Source organism: Phaethon aethereus (genome assembly GCF_964289735.1).
Source record: "Phaethon aethereus genome assembly, chromosome: 17".
Classification (NCBI taxonomy): Eukaryota; Metazoa; Chordata; class Aves; order Phaethontiformes; family Phaethontidae; genus Phaethon; species Phaethon aethereus.
Window position 1 is genome coordinate 5,994,779 of NC_138593.1, and position 17,540 is coordinate 6,012,318.

Genomic DNA, 17,540 nt, shown 5'->3' on the forward strand with positions numbered 1-17,540 from the left:
AGAGCAAGGCCCTTAAATTACTTCAGTACAACCTACCTGTGTTTTCTGTGCTTTTAGTCCACGAGTTCTTAGAAGACTTCTGCTTGTTATGTATTAAAGTTTTTTTTAAAAGCTGTTTCCATTAGTATTTCAAGAATAAATATAAGTTAGTTCGAAGAGTTTGACTGAGGACCTCAAAAAGGTTTGATTTTTATTTGAGGATTGGGGCCTATTTAGATCAATTCCAGAGATACAGACTGGAACTTCACTATGCCTAAAGGACATTTCAACACCTAATTACCTTCCTTTAAAACTAATTGTTGCTTTGAAAATCCTGTCCTTAAGAGACATGAGGAGCTAATCCTGTAAGGAATTTTCTACTAAATTCTTATGGCTATCAGGTAATGCCTTCTGAGTTCCTGATTTAACGCACTTCAATATCCACTCAGGTAGGTCTGGCAGCTCCAGAAAAGCCTGTAAACTAATACACACCACAGTGGGCACGACTGCAAACAGCTCGAATTTTATGTTAAAAAAACCAAGGCATACAAAGTACAAAGTTACTGAAGTGAAATGAAAGAAGGATGTCACCTTGGTTCCTTTCGACTTGGTTTCACACTGAGTTTAGCACCCTTCACTGAAAATAACTGCTCATCTGTAATCATAGGGAAATTATTTGTGATTTCTAGGCCCTATGCCTCAGAATTTTTCTAGAAGCTTAGGAAGATGAAATAAAAAAAAAAGTAAAGACTATTGACTATAGATGACTATCTCATTTTTCCAGTTCCTCTTCATACTTACTTTAGAACAACACAGGGGGAATTTGTAAGTAATAGAAAAAACCTGACAAGTGTTCCTTTGCAGAACAAGTAGTTAAAGTCATTGTAGCATGGGTGAGCTGGTGAGCACATTGCTCAGCCTTGATAACAACATAGTTATAATACACAATCTAGCATGTGATTTACATGCAAGATACTTTCAAGTGTCCTCAGGTAACCTCTTGTCTTGATCTTTTAAATTTTCTTACTAATAAATAATTGTTAACAATGTTGTGTAGTTAGGAAAAGCAGTTGCCTCTGGCAACAGGAGATGACCTGGCAAAAGTTCAACACAGATCTTGTAAAAACACATACTGTGTTGAAGATACTAGGCACTGTAAGTATAAGAACACCAATACAGATATAATTTTTTTTGTTTACATTCTCCAATTCAACAATATTTTTCTTGTGACTTGTCTGTTTCTGAAACACCTGGCAGTTATATGTTCAAATACTATTTTAAACACAGTTAAAAATTGAAACACACCTTTCCACAGTTTAGTAAGCAACTGTAGATATTATCCCTATTCAGGTCTGTTAAAATACATCCCATGAAACTCCTTGCCAATCAAAATCTCTTTGCGACACAATTTTTGTTTTTGTAGAGTGTTTGCTTCCATTGACATTTTTTAAAATGTTTTACTTTCAAGTTTTTACAGAGAAGTGCATATTTTCTGTTGAACAAATGCAACTAAACAAAACACATTTTCAAGTTTGTCAAAATATTCTACTCAGTTTTCCCGTTTTCTACCCAAATAGCTCTATTTACAAGTTTCTTTTATGTAATGGCTAATGCAGTATGAGGGTCTCTCTGCTTTCTTTCCCCATGAACTGCTACTTCAACAAGATATCAGACCAACTCCTGTTCCTGAAACAGTGAAGGTTTTACAGCAAAGCCAGTATATGCAGACAGCCTTTCTTCTTCCAAGAGAAGTAGATATTTACATAAGGAAGACATCATTTTAACACTGAATAGGTTTCTCATCACTACACCCAACAACAATTAGAGAGCATTCTGCTCACAGCATTGCCTGAATAAAACTCAAAAAAACTCAGTGAAGGCTTAAGAGATACTCTGAAATTTAAACAAGTGACAAAACAGGAACAGGAGCAAATTCTATCCTCCATTTGTACAAACTCTATTTACATCACTGAGTTGCGTCTTAAAACCTACAGGGCAGAACAAATACCTACAAATAAAATGCTGCTCCTTACCTTTGCCTATAGAAGTGGCTATTCCATTCATTAACTGGGACAGAGATTTACCGGGAGAACCAGGGATATCTGAGGATGCCACCGAGTTACTGCTCAGGAGATCAATCTTTCCTGCTTGCTGTCGAAACTTCTCCAGTTCTCTGGACAAGAGGTTAAATTGTTCGCTCTGTGTCCGGCATTTCTCCTCTAGCTCTCGGACCTTGGCCTGCACAAGCAAGACATAACACAGACATTTGACCGAGATCAGAGCGAGCTATGACTGCGTCACTTTTTTCTTAAGTACCACTTTTTTCTTAAGTCACTATCTTACGTGCCAGGATAGGCAAACTATTTGGGATAAACAGGCCCACAGTCACACTCTTCTCCCCCTAAATTCTCACACATATTTAGAATGAAACTTTTTAGTAGCCCTGTAATATTGAGGTAAGTACTCCTTTCATCCCCAATTTCCAAAGTGGAAATTCGTCATCATATTTTTTGGCAGTGCTAAAAAAATCACTGCCAGGAACATTTCCAAACCTATCCTACAGCTTTGTGACTTCTACACACATCTGAACGTCACTTTTGTGTGCTTTTCCAACTTTTTCTAAAACGCAGGTGTATTTCTGAGGTTTGCCTATCCTCAGCTATTAAGTTGAAGCCTCCTGAATTGTTAGATTAACATTGATGTATTAAAAAACACACCACAACCCCACCCCCCCGCCCCGCTGTGGTTCATGCAGAATGTGGGCCTATCTACTGGCTCAATTCCATTTCAAAAATAATGCTCCTCACCATAGGTGCCAACCCACACGGAAGTAATCCAGACACCAGCCAAGCGGAGATTGTTTCTAAGCTTATGAGAAGTACCAAAATGTCATTGTTGGCAAACATTTTTGTTTTAATTTTGAGGTACCAGGCTTTAATAACAAAACAGAATTTAGAAGATAAGCTTCTGCGCTGACTTGGGAAATTTGCCTACATACATTTTATGAATTCTTGATGTGAAAAAATGGATGAGGTGATTGAAAGGAAAGATTACCTGGCTTAAAGAAATGACAAAGGGCATGGGAATTCAGGAGCTCTTCTACAAATTCAATTCAAAAAATATATGAGAGTAGCAAAGACACTAAAGCATGAAAAAACTCTTTTATCCAAATATGTACATTCACTGTACCATCTAAATTCAGGACATAATAATGTTTTCAATATAAAGCATTTAAATTTCAATCTGCATTTATAAACAGACTGTATATCTGTTTGCATACACTGTCATAGGGGTAAACAGTTGGTCTGTACTCTGAAAACGTGCTAGAAAAAGACTGTCGTCTAAGGCTTAGGGAGCACTTGTGGCTCATGCTGTGACCCAAACACTGCAAGCAGAAGTAGCTCAACAGGGGCAGTAATAGGCTACTATAGGAAAAGCTAATACATTATATTCTAATCTGATGCTTTATGATGAACTAACATCACTTTTCTTCATTAAAAATCCCTTTATATTATATGCCTGCTTAAACAATTGTACTAATAAAGGAAGTCTGGATATCAATTATATTCATTCAACTGTACTAAAGGTTTCTTTTTCTTGAAATAGAAAAATGTTCTCAATTCATAGAAGAAAAACTGCACATATTACATATGAAGAAAACGACATACATTACATACCACCTACACAAAGATCTTAGCACAGCTTAAGAAATAGAACACTTACAGTCCCCAGAAGAACACAAAAATCCAAATTTCCCACTGCAAAAGGTGGTACTGTTTGTTCCTTTTTTGTAACAAATGCATTTTTAAAGCTACAGTGCATTTTGAGGGTATAATTTCTTTGTATTCATAAAACACAAATTAATTTAGTTCTGCTAAAGATGTCTCAGGGTATGTATCCGCATGATTATGAAACAGAAAACAGTAAGATACAGAGACATTGTGGGAGTTTTACACAAACATTAAGTGCTTTGATTTTTGTTTTTCCCTTTCATCTTTTCACTGGTTTTGAGCACCCAAAATGTGAGCCTTTGCTACTTGTTATTTTGCTACATGAGTAAGGCTTCTATGTACAATTCCAAAAGAACATTAAACAAACAAAGTAGTAAAGTGGTTTGGGTTTTTAGATCCCCTCTTTCCAGTGGAAAGTTTAAGGATGAGCTATTCAACTCTCTAAGAATATATACTGACCTTTCCACATGCAGTTATGGAAACTAGCATAAAATAAAAAATAAAAACATCATCATCCAGAACCCAACAAGATGCTCAGTCTGCCTTAAAAAATACTTTTTAAAAAAATACTAATCTAATGTACTATTATTATTTATTAATTTAAAAATTATTTGCATTCACTATATGCTGCCTTTGACTTTTCTTTCAAGTATCTAGAATCTTCATTTTCAAGTTGTTCTCTCACAACAATATGAAGCCTGGAATTAAAATGCCTTTACTACTTTTTTTTTTTAAATCAAGGTTATAAGTCAGGAGTGAGCACAAAACTGGTACCATATAAAGAAAAAATTGCCAAAATATCCATAATAGTACTAACAGGAGGCATCCCCAGACCCATTTTTGTTTCTTCACTTCAGGCAGCTGCTTGGTTCATTGTTAGCCAGCCAGACTCACCTCACTGTAGAAAATCTACATATTCATTTATGTCACTGCAGAATGAGGTGTGTTGTTACACTCAGAAGTACTGAATTTTTGTTCTGTATCATGGTTCTGCCCATATAGCCTATCCTAATAACGATGGCACAAAAGTGCCAAGTCTACCAGATCTCCCTAAAACTGGATCTGCCTATAGCAGTGGTATGAAAAGACGTTCTCTACTGCAGACCATATTGAAAGTATTTCACTTAGGACTTGCCAAGTTTCTCATACAATAGATAGTGCTAGTTCTAAAACTTAAACAGCTTCTTAAATTGAAAATGAAGTAGACTTCGTCCATGACAAGACAGATACTGTTCACACAAGACACAGATGATGATGAGCAACTTTCCAAGTGGACAGGCTTGAATTCAGACTAGTAATTAGCTCACATATTTTGCTACGAAGATACCATTTCATAGTTTAATTGTTTAGTAGCAGCAATGGCTTTCAGCAGGTGGCTCAAGAAATCAACTTCAGGTGAAAATACCATATAAAATTATCCTTATATTAATGAACAAACAATCTGAATTCAGACAAAATCCACACAGCCAGAAAGCTACAAACTTGAGTAGACTACCAAACCATTCTTACTGGGCATGCTCGTAAGAAATACACTTTCAAAAACAGTATATGAGTTCTCATTAAATCATGCCATATTTGAAGATTAATCTCCAGTAGAAAAAATTGATTTTGGTGATGTGGTATTAGGCCAATAAATGCCAAGCATGCTTGCATAACAATGGTTCTAGCACACATCCCATGCAAGGTTAGACAGGACTATTGTACTCATTTGAAAGGGAAAAGTGCAGGATTCAGGACACAGAAAGGAGAATTTATGCCCTAAAATACCTGCATGCTGTCCAAGGTGTTCTGGATGAAGTGCAAAGCAATAAATTCCAAACAAGACACAGTAAACAAAGAGATGTGAAATAAACAAAGAAATAAAACCAGTTTTGAACACTTTTTTTTACATTTCAAAGCAAAATATATTAGAACAATTAACACGTGTTAAAACATGCATTAACACAAACCACGCTATAGAATGTTTCAGAAATCAATACCACTGCTGGTCTTAAATTGCAAAAGGCAGATTAAATAAAATGCTAAAAATTAATGGGCTTAAGGCAATAAAAAGCAAAAGCTTAGGAAACCTAGACAGCAAACTGGAGGTCGCAGACAAAATCAGCTAATAGGAGTTTAGATTAGCCTGAGGGGGTAAGTAATCACTTGCCTGCCTTGTTTCTACGTAAGTGTTCCTGCATCATATACTTCCCACCAGGCATTAAACAATTTAATGTTATGTTCTTAAAGGCAAAACAAGCTAAACCAAACTTAATATATGTGATGATAATGAAAGCATATGAGTAAAACACTTTCTGTGGGAATATTAACTTTTAGATACATAAATAAATAACTAAAAAAAATTTAAAGATGATCAATGCACCAGAAAAAACACCTTACATCAATGTATGACCAGTAAGTACACAGATAGAAGAACTACTGTGAGAAGGTAAAAAGACTAGAAACGTTGACAATGCACTTTCTATAATCAATCTATGGTATCGCATGTTCTTTATGATATGCATGGTATATTAAGACTTAATAACCATTTAATGCATTTTCCACAGACAGAAAAACTAGCTTAGTAGTTACCAGCCAAACCTATTTTGCATGAAAAAATGAAGAACAAAAAAGAACAGAAGGAAACTTGAATGCTTTACTTGTGCATCTATTTTTCCTGACACTTTACCTTATCCAAGTACATCAAACAATATGATTGGAACTTAAAGAATCTGTTGAGCCTAGTTTTGAAAAAGTGGGGAGGAATTGTTTGCTTTTAGGAACCTTCTTATTGGACTTCTAATTTCTCCTACATTTTGTTGTCATTTGTCCTACCTTGCACAACATTGTGGGCCAGATGGCATTTCTAAACAGCAGACAGCAAAGGGAATAAAAGGCTTTGTCAGCACTAGGCAGATATTCAAGTGTATTAATTTATTTCAACTCTCCTTTGATTTTTTTGTGTTTTCATATGTAATTTAACCATAACTGTATGTATCCATTATGAAATGCATTATTGTAAGAGTCACAGTTTAAAATCTCTAAAAATTTCACTCCAGCCTAAGACAGGTTTTGCAAACCTTGCCCTATTCCAACTAAAACTGACAGCAAAGTCTGTGGTTTTTGAATGCGAGCAAGAATTTGCTCCTATTCTTCATGTCACTTCTATACAAGACACAAACAATGCTGTATCCTTAAGCATAGAAAACTGAATTACTAGATTTTTTCTTTAGGGTTAATGACTTGAAATGTGATGCAAAGTCCATAAACACAACTACTAACAAATTTACAAGAAATGCCCCACGCCAAGGTCATAACTGAGCAATTGCTAAGGAATTTTTTGATGTATCTTTATGGATGATGTCAGTATGTGCAGGCATTTATTGCCTTAAAAGTTAGCAAATCAGATAATCTGAATCATCTCTCAAAACTTAATTTATTTAACCATGTTTACTTACTAAATCAAATATTCACTGGCAAATTCTAAAAACATATTGCAGCATAGTTGGGAAATGCTAAGAAAGGCCCCTGCTGGTGATACAGAGCAACAGGATTAGAGGCAATGGACATGGGTAGCATCCAGAGAACAAATCTGACAGGATACAAGAATAATTTTTTTCACAATGAAAGTGCTCGAAGACTGAAAGAGACCACCCATGGAGGTTGTTGTATTTCCATTCCCAGAGATATTTAAAAATGGACTGAGCAAAGCCTTGAGCAGCCTACAGTAATTTTAAAGACAGCCTTTCTTTGAGCAGGGAGTTGGACCAGATAGCCAGAGGTACCTTCCAAACAGAATTATTCTATGTTTCTAATTAAAAATTTGAATATGCTTCTGGTGCCCTTCATTTTCAAATGTTCAATTTAAGACTATCTTGAAAAGATCTAGTTTTCCAATAAAAAGAATGAAGTGTTCTCTCTCTAGCACATCCTTTGAAAGTTTTTTGAAGTATCCAAAGTCTGTCATTAGGTTTAAAAATTTTGGCTCTTTAACATGTTGCTTTATATTTACTTGACAGTATTTAATTAGGAACCCTAGGTAACTGATTGGTATTTGCAGCTATATTTCCAGCCTGAACTGTAATAATTCTTACAAGTAGTCACTTGCGTTCTATGTATCTGATAGTATTTTACAAAAAGAAAAAAAAAGGTATCAAAATTTCCGTCCTATGCAGTGAGAAATTGAGGTACACACATCACTTCCAACAGCTCAACTTAATGCACTCCTACCTGAATTATAATCATTAAAAGATGCAATTACATTAGAAGAGAAAAAAGCCTTTATTTGCCTACATATTATTTGAAACTTTCAAAAGCAATGATACTGTAAAGTTATCTTACTCAGAATGGAACATCCACAAGCAAAGGTAACACAAAGGATATATTCTTACCTCTAGCAACTGAACTGCTCCTTCATGTTCCTTCTTAGCTTCAACCTGAGCCTTGTTTTTATAATTAAGAGAAGGGAAAGAGGGAAAGGAAAAATCAGTTAGTCATGCCACATATAGTATGTTCTAACCACAGAAAGTGTCATACGGTACACTTAAATCCAAAGCCAATTAGAGTCTTGAAGGGATAGCTCAGTCAATATTACTACAGCACTTTTTGATTCCAAGCCACTGAAATAACTGCTTATTTTTAGGAAATTGCATCTCAGTGAAGCTTAGTAACACCCGCAGTTTGTTGGAGCAAGAAAAGCATGCTCAACACACTGCAAGAACGCATCAGAAGTACCTCTGAAACCCTCTAAATTAAAGGGTTTAATTTAAAAAATTAAAACTGAAAACTGAGCTTGTTATTCTACATTGCAGGGGGTTCATAGTGTAGAAACCAACCACACCAGCTAGGAGAACGCAATGCAAAATTAAGCTCATTGTTTACATGCAGTAACAGTATTTATCATCTAAGTAAATAGCTCACAAAACACTTAAAGGTAACCACAAGAACGGTTGTCTCTAAACAGGAGTGCAACATTTAGAGTCTAATCAACTGAGTCGGAGAAGAAGAGGAATCAATAAGAGCAGAAAAGTGTATTTTATGTAGCTCAGAAATTCAGTTATCAAATTTTGGCTGGGAAAAGTCTAAACCTAAAAAAACCCACTGACACAGATATGCTAACTTCATTTTCCTCAGCTGTGAGGGCTACCCTACTCCCTTATTGGTTTCCATGGAAGCTGAATGTGTTGGGTTGACTCTGGCTGGACACCAGGTGCTCACCCAAGGCCCTCTATCCCTCCCCTCCTCAGCTGGACAGTGGGGAGAAATTATAACAAAAGGTTCATGGGCCGAGATAAGGACAGGGAGAGATCACTCACCAGTTACTGTAATGGGCAAAACAGACTCGACTTGGGGAAATTAGTTTAACTTATTACCAATCAAATCAGAGTAGGGTAATGAGAAATAAAACCAAATATTAAAACACCTTCCGCCACTCCTCCCTTCTTCCCGGGCTTAACTTTACTCCCAAATTCTCTACCTCCTCCAGCCCCTAAGGGTCACAAGGGGACAGTGGATGGGGATTGTGGTCAGTTCATCTCACATGGTCTCTGCCACTCCTTCCTCCTCAGAGGCAGGACTCCTCACACTCTTCCCCTGCTCCAGTGTGGGGTCCATCCTACGGGAGACAGTCCTCCACTAGCTTCTCCGAGGTGAGTCTTTTCCATAGGCTGCAGCTCTTCACAAACTGCTCCAGCCTGGGTCCTTTCCACAAGGTCAAGTCCTTCAGGAACAGACTGCTCCAGCTTGGGTCCCCCATGGGGTCACAAGTCCTGCCAGCAAACTTGCTCCATTGTGGGCTCCTCTGCCAGGAGGCACAGGTCCTGCCAGGAGCCTGCTCCAGTGTGGACTTCCCACAGGGTCACAGCCTCCCTTGGGCATCCACCTGCTCCAGTGTGGGGTCCTTCCCAGGCTGCAGGGGCACAGCCTGCCTCATCATGGTCTTCACCACAGGCTACAGGGGAATCTCTGCTCCAGCACCTGGAGTACCTCCTCCCCCTCCTTCTTCACTGACCTTGGTGTCTGCAGAGTTGTTTCTCTCACATATTCTCACTCCTCTCTTCAGCTCCAGTCACCGTTGTGCCCTTTTTTTTCCTCTTCCTAACTGTTATCCCAGAGGTGCTGCCACCATCGCTGATGGGCTTGGGCTTGGGCTTGGCCTTGGCCAGCGACGGGTCCGTCTTGGAGCTGGCTGGCATTGGCTCTACTGGACATAGGTGAGGCTTCTAGCAGCCTCCCACAGAAGCCACCTCTGCAGCCCTCCCTCTGCCAAAACCCTGCTACGCAAACTCAATACACTGGATCAGGCCATAAAGTCACAACCAAAAACATATACCCAAACTATACTTCACTGTCATGCATGGTAATAAAGCCTCCTTGAGTCCTGCAAGCACAGTCATATTTCTTCCTGTACTACAGTAGTAAGTCTTATTGCTAGCACCTGATAAAATATTGTCTCCAGGAGCATTAGCAAACATATGATGACAGGCAATAGAAAGCCTTGTGTTATCCATCATTACAAGTTTAATAAAATCTACCCAGAATATGAGTTCTTGATAAATGATAGAAAACCTGCATCAATCGCTATCTCTTTTACATCGAACTGTCTTGCAGTAAGGCTTTCTTGGAGAAGAAGATCATCTGATTCCCTATCAACACAAAAACTTGATGAACAATATTATGTTTTTCCTTTTAGGCTGAAAATCTGATCAGTCTGTATATATATTAAAAACACAATGAATTTTTATTTATAATATCAAAATGTGACAGCAAATGCATGAGACCGTACCAGTGACTTGCTTTGTTTTAAAGTGCACATTCCTGCTCATCAGCAACTTTTCAACAGTAACAAGATATGCTGTGGAATGCCATCCTGTTACTGCCTGGAATTACTACTTTCATTTCATAGTACCTTTTCAAGTAATTAGATGACTCAAAAAAAAGGAAGAAAGAATTTAATACACATGTAGTAGGTACATTGGGAGGTCAGCTCTGGATGAAACGTGAGCCAGCAATTCCTGTTTAACGATGGAAGCAAAGTATTATAGTTACTTAGGTAACAGATTTTTTTAAAAATTGTTTTTCTGACAATATACATTGTATTATAATGTTGAAAAGGAGATGTGTTGGATACCAGCAGTCTAGAGGCTAAAGCAGGACAAATTAGTCTGTGCTCATCTCCACTACCATGTGTAGAGAACTACAGGTATCTTTAGTATCTCTCCATAAGGTAGAACAGTGCACAGTATAGACATCCCCCCAAAATCTTTCAATGTTTTGAATATTTTACCCATACGGTGAACTAATCTGGTTTTCATTCTTACCCTGTAGCATTAATAATGGCATTACAGAAGCAGCTGAGCTCTCAACCAAGCTGGGATCCCAACATGTCACAATGGAAAAGAATTTGAGCTTGGAAGGTCTGAAAATCCAAATATACAAAAAAAAAGCCCTTCTTTTTGAGTGGTATCTAGAATGAATATCACATGCAGATTTGTCAAGAGATATGATGGGTAGAATGCTCATTTAAGCTGTCACAGATCCTTATCATGAAAGGCAAAAATAATTTAAAAAGACACAATAGCAATTTAATCACATAAAGAATTAGATGTTTCAGGGTGAAAATGAGTGTGCAAAGTCCTAGGAGAATTATTTCAGGCTAATGAATGAAACCACTAAGAAGGAAGAATTATTTCTTAAATGCTTCTACTAAGTAATGAACAGATTAATTGTTAGGGTGGATTTTATTATAGGAATTCTAAGCTAAATTTCTAGTGGAACTTAGTGCTAAATGATTATTAGATAATAATTTTAAACATAAATGATCTTGTATTCCATGCTACCTCAGGTCCACTGAACAAGAATTTAATCACTGGCTACAGATGCTGAGCTAGTCATATTGAGTAAAATAACAAATACAATACAACCTTATTTGTGCTTGAAGTCTATCATGCTATAGCTTGGCAAAAATGACTGCAGAAAACAGCATTACAGAGATTCGTGTCTTCTTGCCAATCTGTAACAAAAAGACTCCTGCAATGTGGATTTATTAGAAGAATGTGACAAAAATTAGCAAGAAGAAAAGCTGTATCTTTCTTTGATTTCTTTGCTTTTCCAAGAAATTTAAGGCCAAAATTTATGTGGATGTTCAAATAATAACAGCTGAATATAACTAGAAATGGCATTTTGAAATATGCCTAAATAAATTAATTGCAAAAGGCTAACAGAAAATTAACTGGAAGATTTCATTTGGTCAAGTTAAGCTTTCTATTTCAAGCAAACTATATTTAGATACATCTTTTTATTCTGATGAGAATGTCCCTCCATGCCAATTCTCTACCAAATTTTCATCAGCACTATTATTTCTGTATTTTGATCTAGTCAAGCAATTGGAAAAATCAACATTAGTATTGAGACAATTGCAGCTTTAAGTGACTTTGGTATGATTGAAACTCAGTGACAGATTTTTTATATTATAATGAATACTGAGAAGTTGCAGTGTGAAAAAAAAGGTCTTAAAGTGATTTCTGTATTCGAGAAAGAGCTTGGAAATGAGGTACTTACTTATCAACAGTTTAGTTTATGAAAAAGATCAACTGTGATGTGTAAGTACCTTGACAAGGACTTCATTTAATCTAATATAGTGGAGAAAGGTAGTAAGAATCGCCAGTGTCTGGAAGTGTCTGTCTGGAAGCCAAAGAAATCCTAATATTAATATGTCAGTGAGAATGACTAGATGTTCCGGCAAACTGACAAGGAAATGGTGGATTCCACGTATTTTGATTATCATGAAATTAAGGCTGGATTCCTTCCTGACATTTAAGGAATACACAAATATTCCTGAGCCTAACGTAGTGGGAAGCAATGGAAATACGAGGAGTTACGCATACAGGCCAGGTTAATCTTCACTGGCATAAACACACATAAATCAATTAGTACAGTCATGTAAATCCAACACTAAACAACTACTTGTTACAGCGGCATCAGCAATCATGCAGAACAATCCAGAAGACGAACCAGTTTGGTAGGTGTGGCTTAAGTTCCTTCAAAGCAGGAGATCTGTTTCATGACCTGTGCTCTGTCACCACAATTTGCTGTTTCACCTGACTTTCCCTTTCTCCACTTACCTTCTGCAGGAGTTCAATTTCCTGCTGTTTGGCCTTGAGAACAGCCAAGGCTTGCTCATGCTCCAACTCCAGCTGTTGCCGCCGTTCAGCAGCCTCTCGCATATGCTGTTTCAAAGGAAGCAGAAAAGCTATTAGGAGACTTCAAGACTTCCTACCTGCAGCCAAACATGCTGCTATTCCCAGGCATGCAGATGTTCATCTCAATATAAAAGCTCTCTGGTATCACTGACAGGCAAGCAGGAAACTGGATAGGATTTTAATTTGGTCAGTACTTAGGGGCATATTGCCAATGCTAAACTCAGGCATTTTGACAGCAATCTCTTTTAGGATATATGACTGTCATTGCCAGCAACGTGGCTTCTGTGATGCACAAGTGAACAGTACCCATTTTATCCGTCAGGCACACATTTATATGTGGCATTGTGCTGAAAAACTAAAGCCTAGGAAAAAAATTGCTTGACAATTCCCTAAATGCCTCTTTATCCAAGATACGGTTTTGTGATTTGTTTTGCAAATGATGACCCAAAAGAAATAGCTTACCTTTACTAATCTCTGCCTATTGTTTATAGCAAATTAGACAGAGCAAAACTAACACAGGTGAGTTTGTGACAAAACTGACTATACAGTACTCAAAACCAACTTCTAAAGGACAGTTGCTACTAGTGATTCAAAGCAATATGAGAAAGGTTCTTCGGAAGAGCACAAGCTGAACATTGCCAAGATACTCTTTGCAGATAGAAATCTTTTTCATTACAGGTTAATATTATTCTCCCAACATCATTATAACTTTCAAATACCCTGTTAATAAATAGGAGTTAAGAAAGATCTCTTTATAGATTTTGATCTCTTCTCTGGTGAAACTGGTATTAAAGATTTTTATTTTCTAAATTACACATTATTCCCATAATACTCTCAGAGCAGAGGCACAATGTCTTATCTGCAGCACCATGAGGTATTACACACAAACCTAACAGGAATCAGCACTTGGAAACAGAAACACGTGGCTGCAATTGACAAAAACAGGCCAAGGTATCTCTTACTGTGTACAAGAGATAATTTTATCAAGCATATTGCTAACCTTCAATGAGCTGTTATTCTCTGCTGCATGTTACTCATAACAAAGAGGGACAGCACAGTGAGTCTGACTTCTCTGTATATGTTTGCAAAGGAAGCAGAAATGTCTCCAATGCTCCATCTGGCCTCTGCTTAGGATTTATTTATTTTCATTTAATGTTTTAATTAAAAAGAACAAAAAAAATCATCAAAGGTTTTTCCAATTCATCAGTTTGACCCTCAGCTATGGCTTGTTTTCTAGCAGTTTTGTGAGGATCCAGTATTTTGACGGTAGACATTTCTGAACTGTGCATACTGTACAAAACTTAAATGGAACTGTTCATAGGTAATATCTATTCTCAGGACTTAATAATGACCAAAAATAATGGTTCCAATTCTCATCTCATCTGAATGAACATAACCTATTTGGCTAACTAGTGTGAGTTAAATTAGCATGAGGCTACATTTACTGAGCTCAGCAGCTTCCAACAAGTCTTACATAAAACTTGACACTGATAGAGCATCAGCTATTTCTTATACTCAGGAAATGGTGAGACAATCAAGTAATTCTCACACCTTTAATTAAAACTTTTAATTATCAGAAAAAACCAAAGGTCTCTCTTCACTCTCTCAAGATTTAGTACCAGATTTGGTACAGCATATTTTGATACCGTTAATTTCTTACTACTTTTACAAAAGCTACTACAGAACATTTCTAGTCCTTTGCAGAATTCAGTAAGCAATTAATACCGTGACCATACAGTGAATCTATAAAATGTAATGAAGAAACAGATTGTGATACACGATCTGTGATTTTCCCCAGCTTTTAATTTCTCTGTTTCCTAAAATAAGTATTTAATGATCTGCAGCTCACAGATTTTAAGGTCAAAAAGGACCATGTGGTCGTCTATGTCAACATAAAAGTATCTCTCAGTCATTTTAGTATTGTCATGATCTACTTAGTATTTAAGGCAGCAAGGATCTCTTCACCCCAGCATCTGTTCCTCCCCTGGCACAGCAATTAAATCACCCCCAAACCAGAAACAATTCCCCTCCCACTCTGCTCACAAATAGGCTCTGTCTGCAAATATGTTTTGCGTTTCCTATCCGCACATCAGCCACTGTCATTTCTTCTTCCAAGCCTGAGGGGAGAAGGTTAGGGCAGTGGAGGAGGACTGCAGAGATCACTAGCAGGAACAATAGCAGGGAGAAAGCTCTGAGCTCCTGAATTCTTTATGCATCTTCCTTCAGGATTGACTTCCACAACGATCACATTGCCATGGTTTGTGTAGGTGGTGGCAATTCATTTGTCCATGCTACCACTATCCTTAATGTGAGGCTGGTTAGAACTTTCTAAACATTTAGAGTTGTGCTTCCTTTTTTGCATCCTTTCTAGAGGTCCTAATAATGTTACTCTAACACCAGAAAACAAATCCACATAAGAGCATAGAAAAATACAGTAAGGACTTCGTATTTCAAAACAATTGGTGAATAATGCTCTATCCTTCAAAGAAAGCATGAAGAAGGAACTTTTTCAGTGTATCTTTCAGATCAAAGGCAAGAATCCTGCTATGCAGAAGAGAATTATCTGGAGACATCATAGATAACTGTTTTCTTTCAAACTATCGAGCTAGACAGCTGTATAGTATAAACTGTTTCTGAATTAGCACTTAAGGGACCTGCTCAAACAGTTCTTGTTTTTCCAGCTTCCTCATGGACAGCAGGGGGATTTGACAACGAATAGCCCATCCTCACTCCAATCATTTCAGTGGTTGCACTGTATTACCTACAGCTGCAAACAAAACAAAGACACCCATTCTTTCCTATAGCAGTGACTTTCACAATTCTAAAATGTGCAACTGGTTAATGCTAGAACAAACTCAAATGGCTTTCAAGTACTAAAGTCTTGTTTACGAGACTCATACATGATGCTGAATGGGGAGCAAATTTAATTCTCACCAAAGTACTCCAATCAAAGCACTCCTCATCTGTGCTTGCAGATGGGCTGGCACCATTACAGTGGAATGAATGGGAGGTGCTGGCTGAACACATCAGAAAGTCAGAACTGTTCTGTGTTGAGAGGCACTGTGAAGATTCTCAGAGGTTAGCTAATTCAGCAGTTCTTCATCTTCCCTTTTCTGCTTTGTTGATACATCTCGAGATAACAGAAAGTGTAACTGCATTTCTCTTTTGACAGGAAAACTAGGCTAAACATTTCTCAAAACTTTCCAATAGTTGGAAAGCTGCAAACCATTTTCTCAAACTACTAATTTCCCAAGCATATGAGGACACACATGAACCACACAATTAACTGCATCTGCTTGGGCATGGTTCAGTGCTAAAAAGGAGATATAGCATTTCAAGTCTGTTCAAGGTACTCTGCCAGCTCAGAAGGGTTCTGCTCAAGGGTGACAACTACTGAACATGAACAGCCAGGGTCTCTATATTCACCAGATAATTTTTGTCTCACTGAAGGAAAAATTTTGAAGGAGTTGTTAAGCAGAACAACGTTACAGAATGTTTCTCCCACGTGCATTAGAAATATTATTTCAGCAGAAGTTAAGCATTATCAGTCAAATAACCAGATTCAGCTCTTCTATAGAAGAAATTTGGAGGAATCACTAAGTCAAATGCCAGCAGATATCCTACTTAAGGAGTGGAGAAATGGATATTGTTTGGTATGGCCAATGAAGAAAGCACATTCTTTAATTTGTTTAAGTAAAACACAGTCTGTCACAACAGAATCATAGAATCATTAGAGGAGTTTCAAGTGTTCCAAAACATACAAGCCCAGCAAAACTTGTATCTGAACAGGGTATGAGAAAGGAGTTTTATTGCTCAAGAAACTGTTGGGGTTTTTTTTAGCAGCACAGGAGTCCAGACAATAATAATTTGTATTCTGATTTGATGAAATGAGAATTGATGCCAATTTACTTAGAGCAAAGTCTAATCCTCAGCTATTTTATGAGCCATGAATTCACAGTTCATTTCTTTTCAAGACTTTTTTCCTCTTATCATTCTACTGTGTGTTCCTTGAAGAAGTGAATTTCTGCAGCTATCAAGATGGAATCCCACAATCATTATATAGAGAGCACAGGCACGCCGTATCTGTTGAAATAGCTGCTAGGTGTTGATTCTACTCTCTATAGGTACTAGCACATAGCTCACAGTTAAATAGCAAATTAGTGATAAAAGTCTTTGGAACTGTTAGTTTTGTATTCCCCAGAAGAGAAGGAAGGAAATAACAGAAAAAGTAAATTATCTTCCATTGCTAGAGAAAAACTTCCTACTTATTTCTGGGGAAAGTTATATTAGTCTAAAGACAGATAACATTGTATCACTCTTCAATTAGGCAGTTTAATTTCCCTTTCTCAGTACGTGTATTTATTATTTGCACATAATTCTAGATTTATTCCACCAGTGCTACCTATTGACTGGTAAATAGGACAATGATAATTCACTGTACAACAATACATGTGTAACATAACAGTGTAACATAACAGAAGAAGCTGGAATAAATTGGTTTACAGAGCAGTCAGCTTACTTTTGATAACCCCACTTTGGAGGCTCAGCAACAGGGACGTAACTTATAACCACTTCTTATTTCCATCTGTAGCTGGGTGTAAAATATCCTCACCTCTTGAGTAATATCAAATAAAGCTTGTGAGAGGGTTTC

General features: G+C 37.2%; 1 protein-coding gene across 7 annotated transcripts in view; it reads right to left on the reverse strand.

Annotated features, from left to right (window-relative positions):
- Positions 1-17,540, reverse strand: part of RIMBP2 (RIMS binding protein 2) — a gene marked incomplete at both ends in the record, with an annotated part of 156,231 nt that overhangs the window by 45,607 nt on the left and 93,084 nt on the right. For 4 of the 7 annotated variants that reach the window (XM_082007802.1, XM_082007804.1, XM_082007803.1 and 1 more), the window contains 3 exons: positions 2,013-2,217; positions 8,081-8,131; positions 12,812-12,913. In XM_082007802.1, coding sequence (XP_081863928.1) covers positions 2,013-2,217; positions 8,081-8,131; positions 12,812-12,913 — 358 coding nt within the window. Of the gene's footprint in view, positions 1-2,012; positions 2,218-8,080; positions 8,132-12,811; positions 12,917-17,540 lie in introns of those variants that run through there. The other 3 variants (XM_082007799.1, XM_082007801.1, XM_082007805.1) reach the window with 2 other exon arrangements.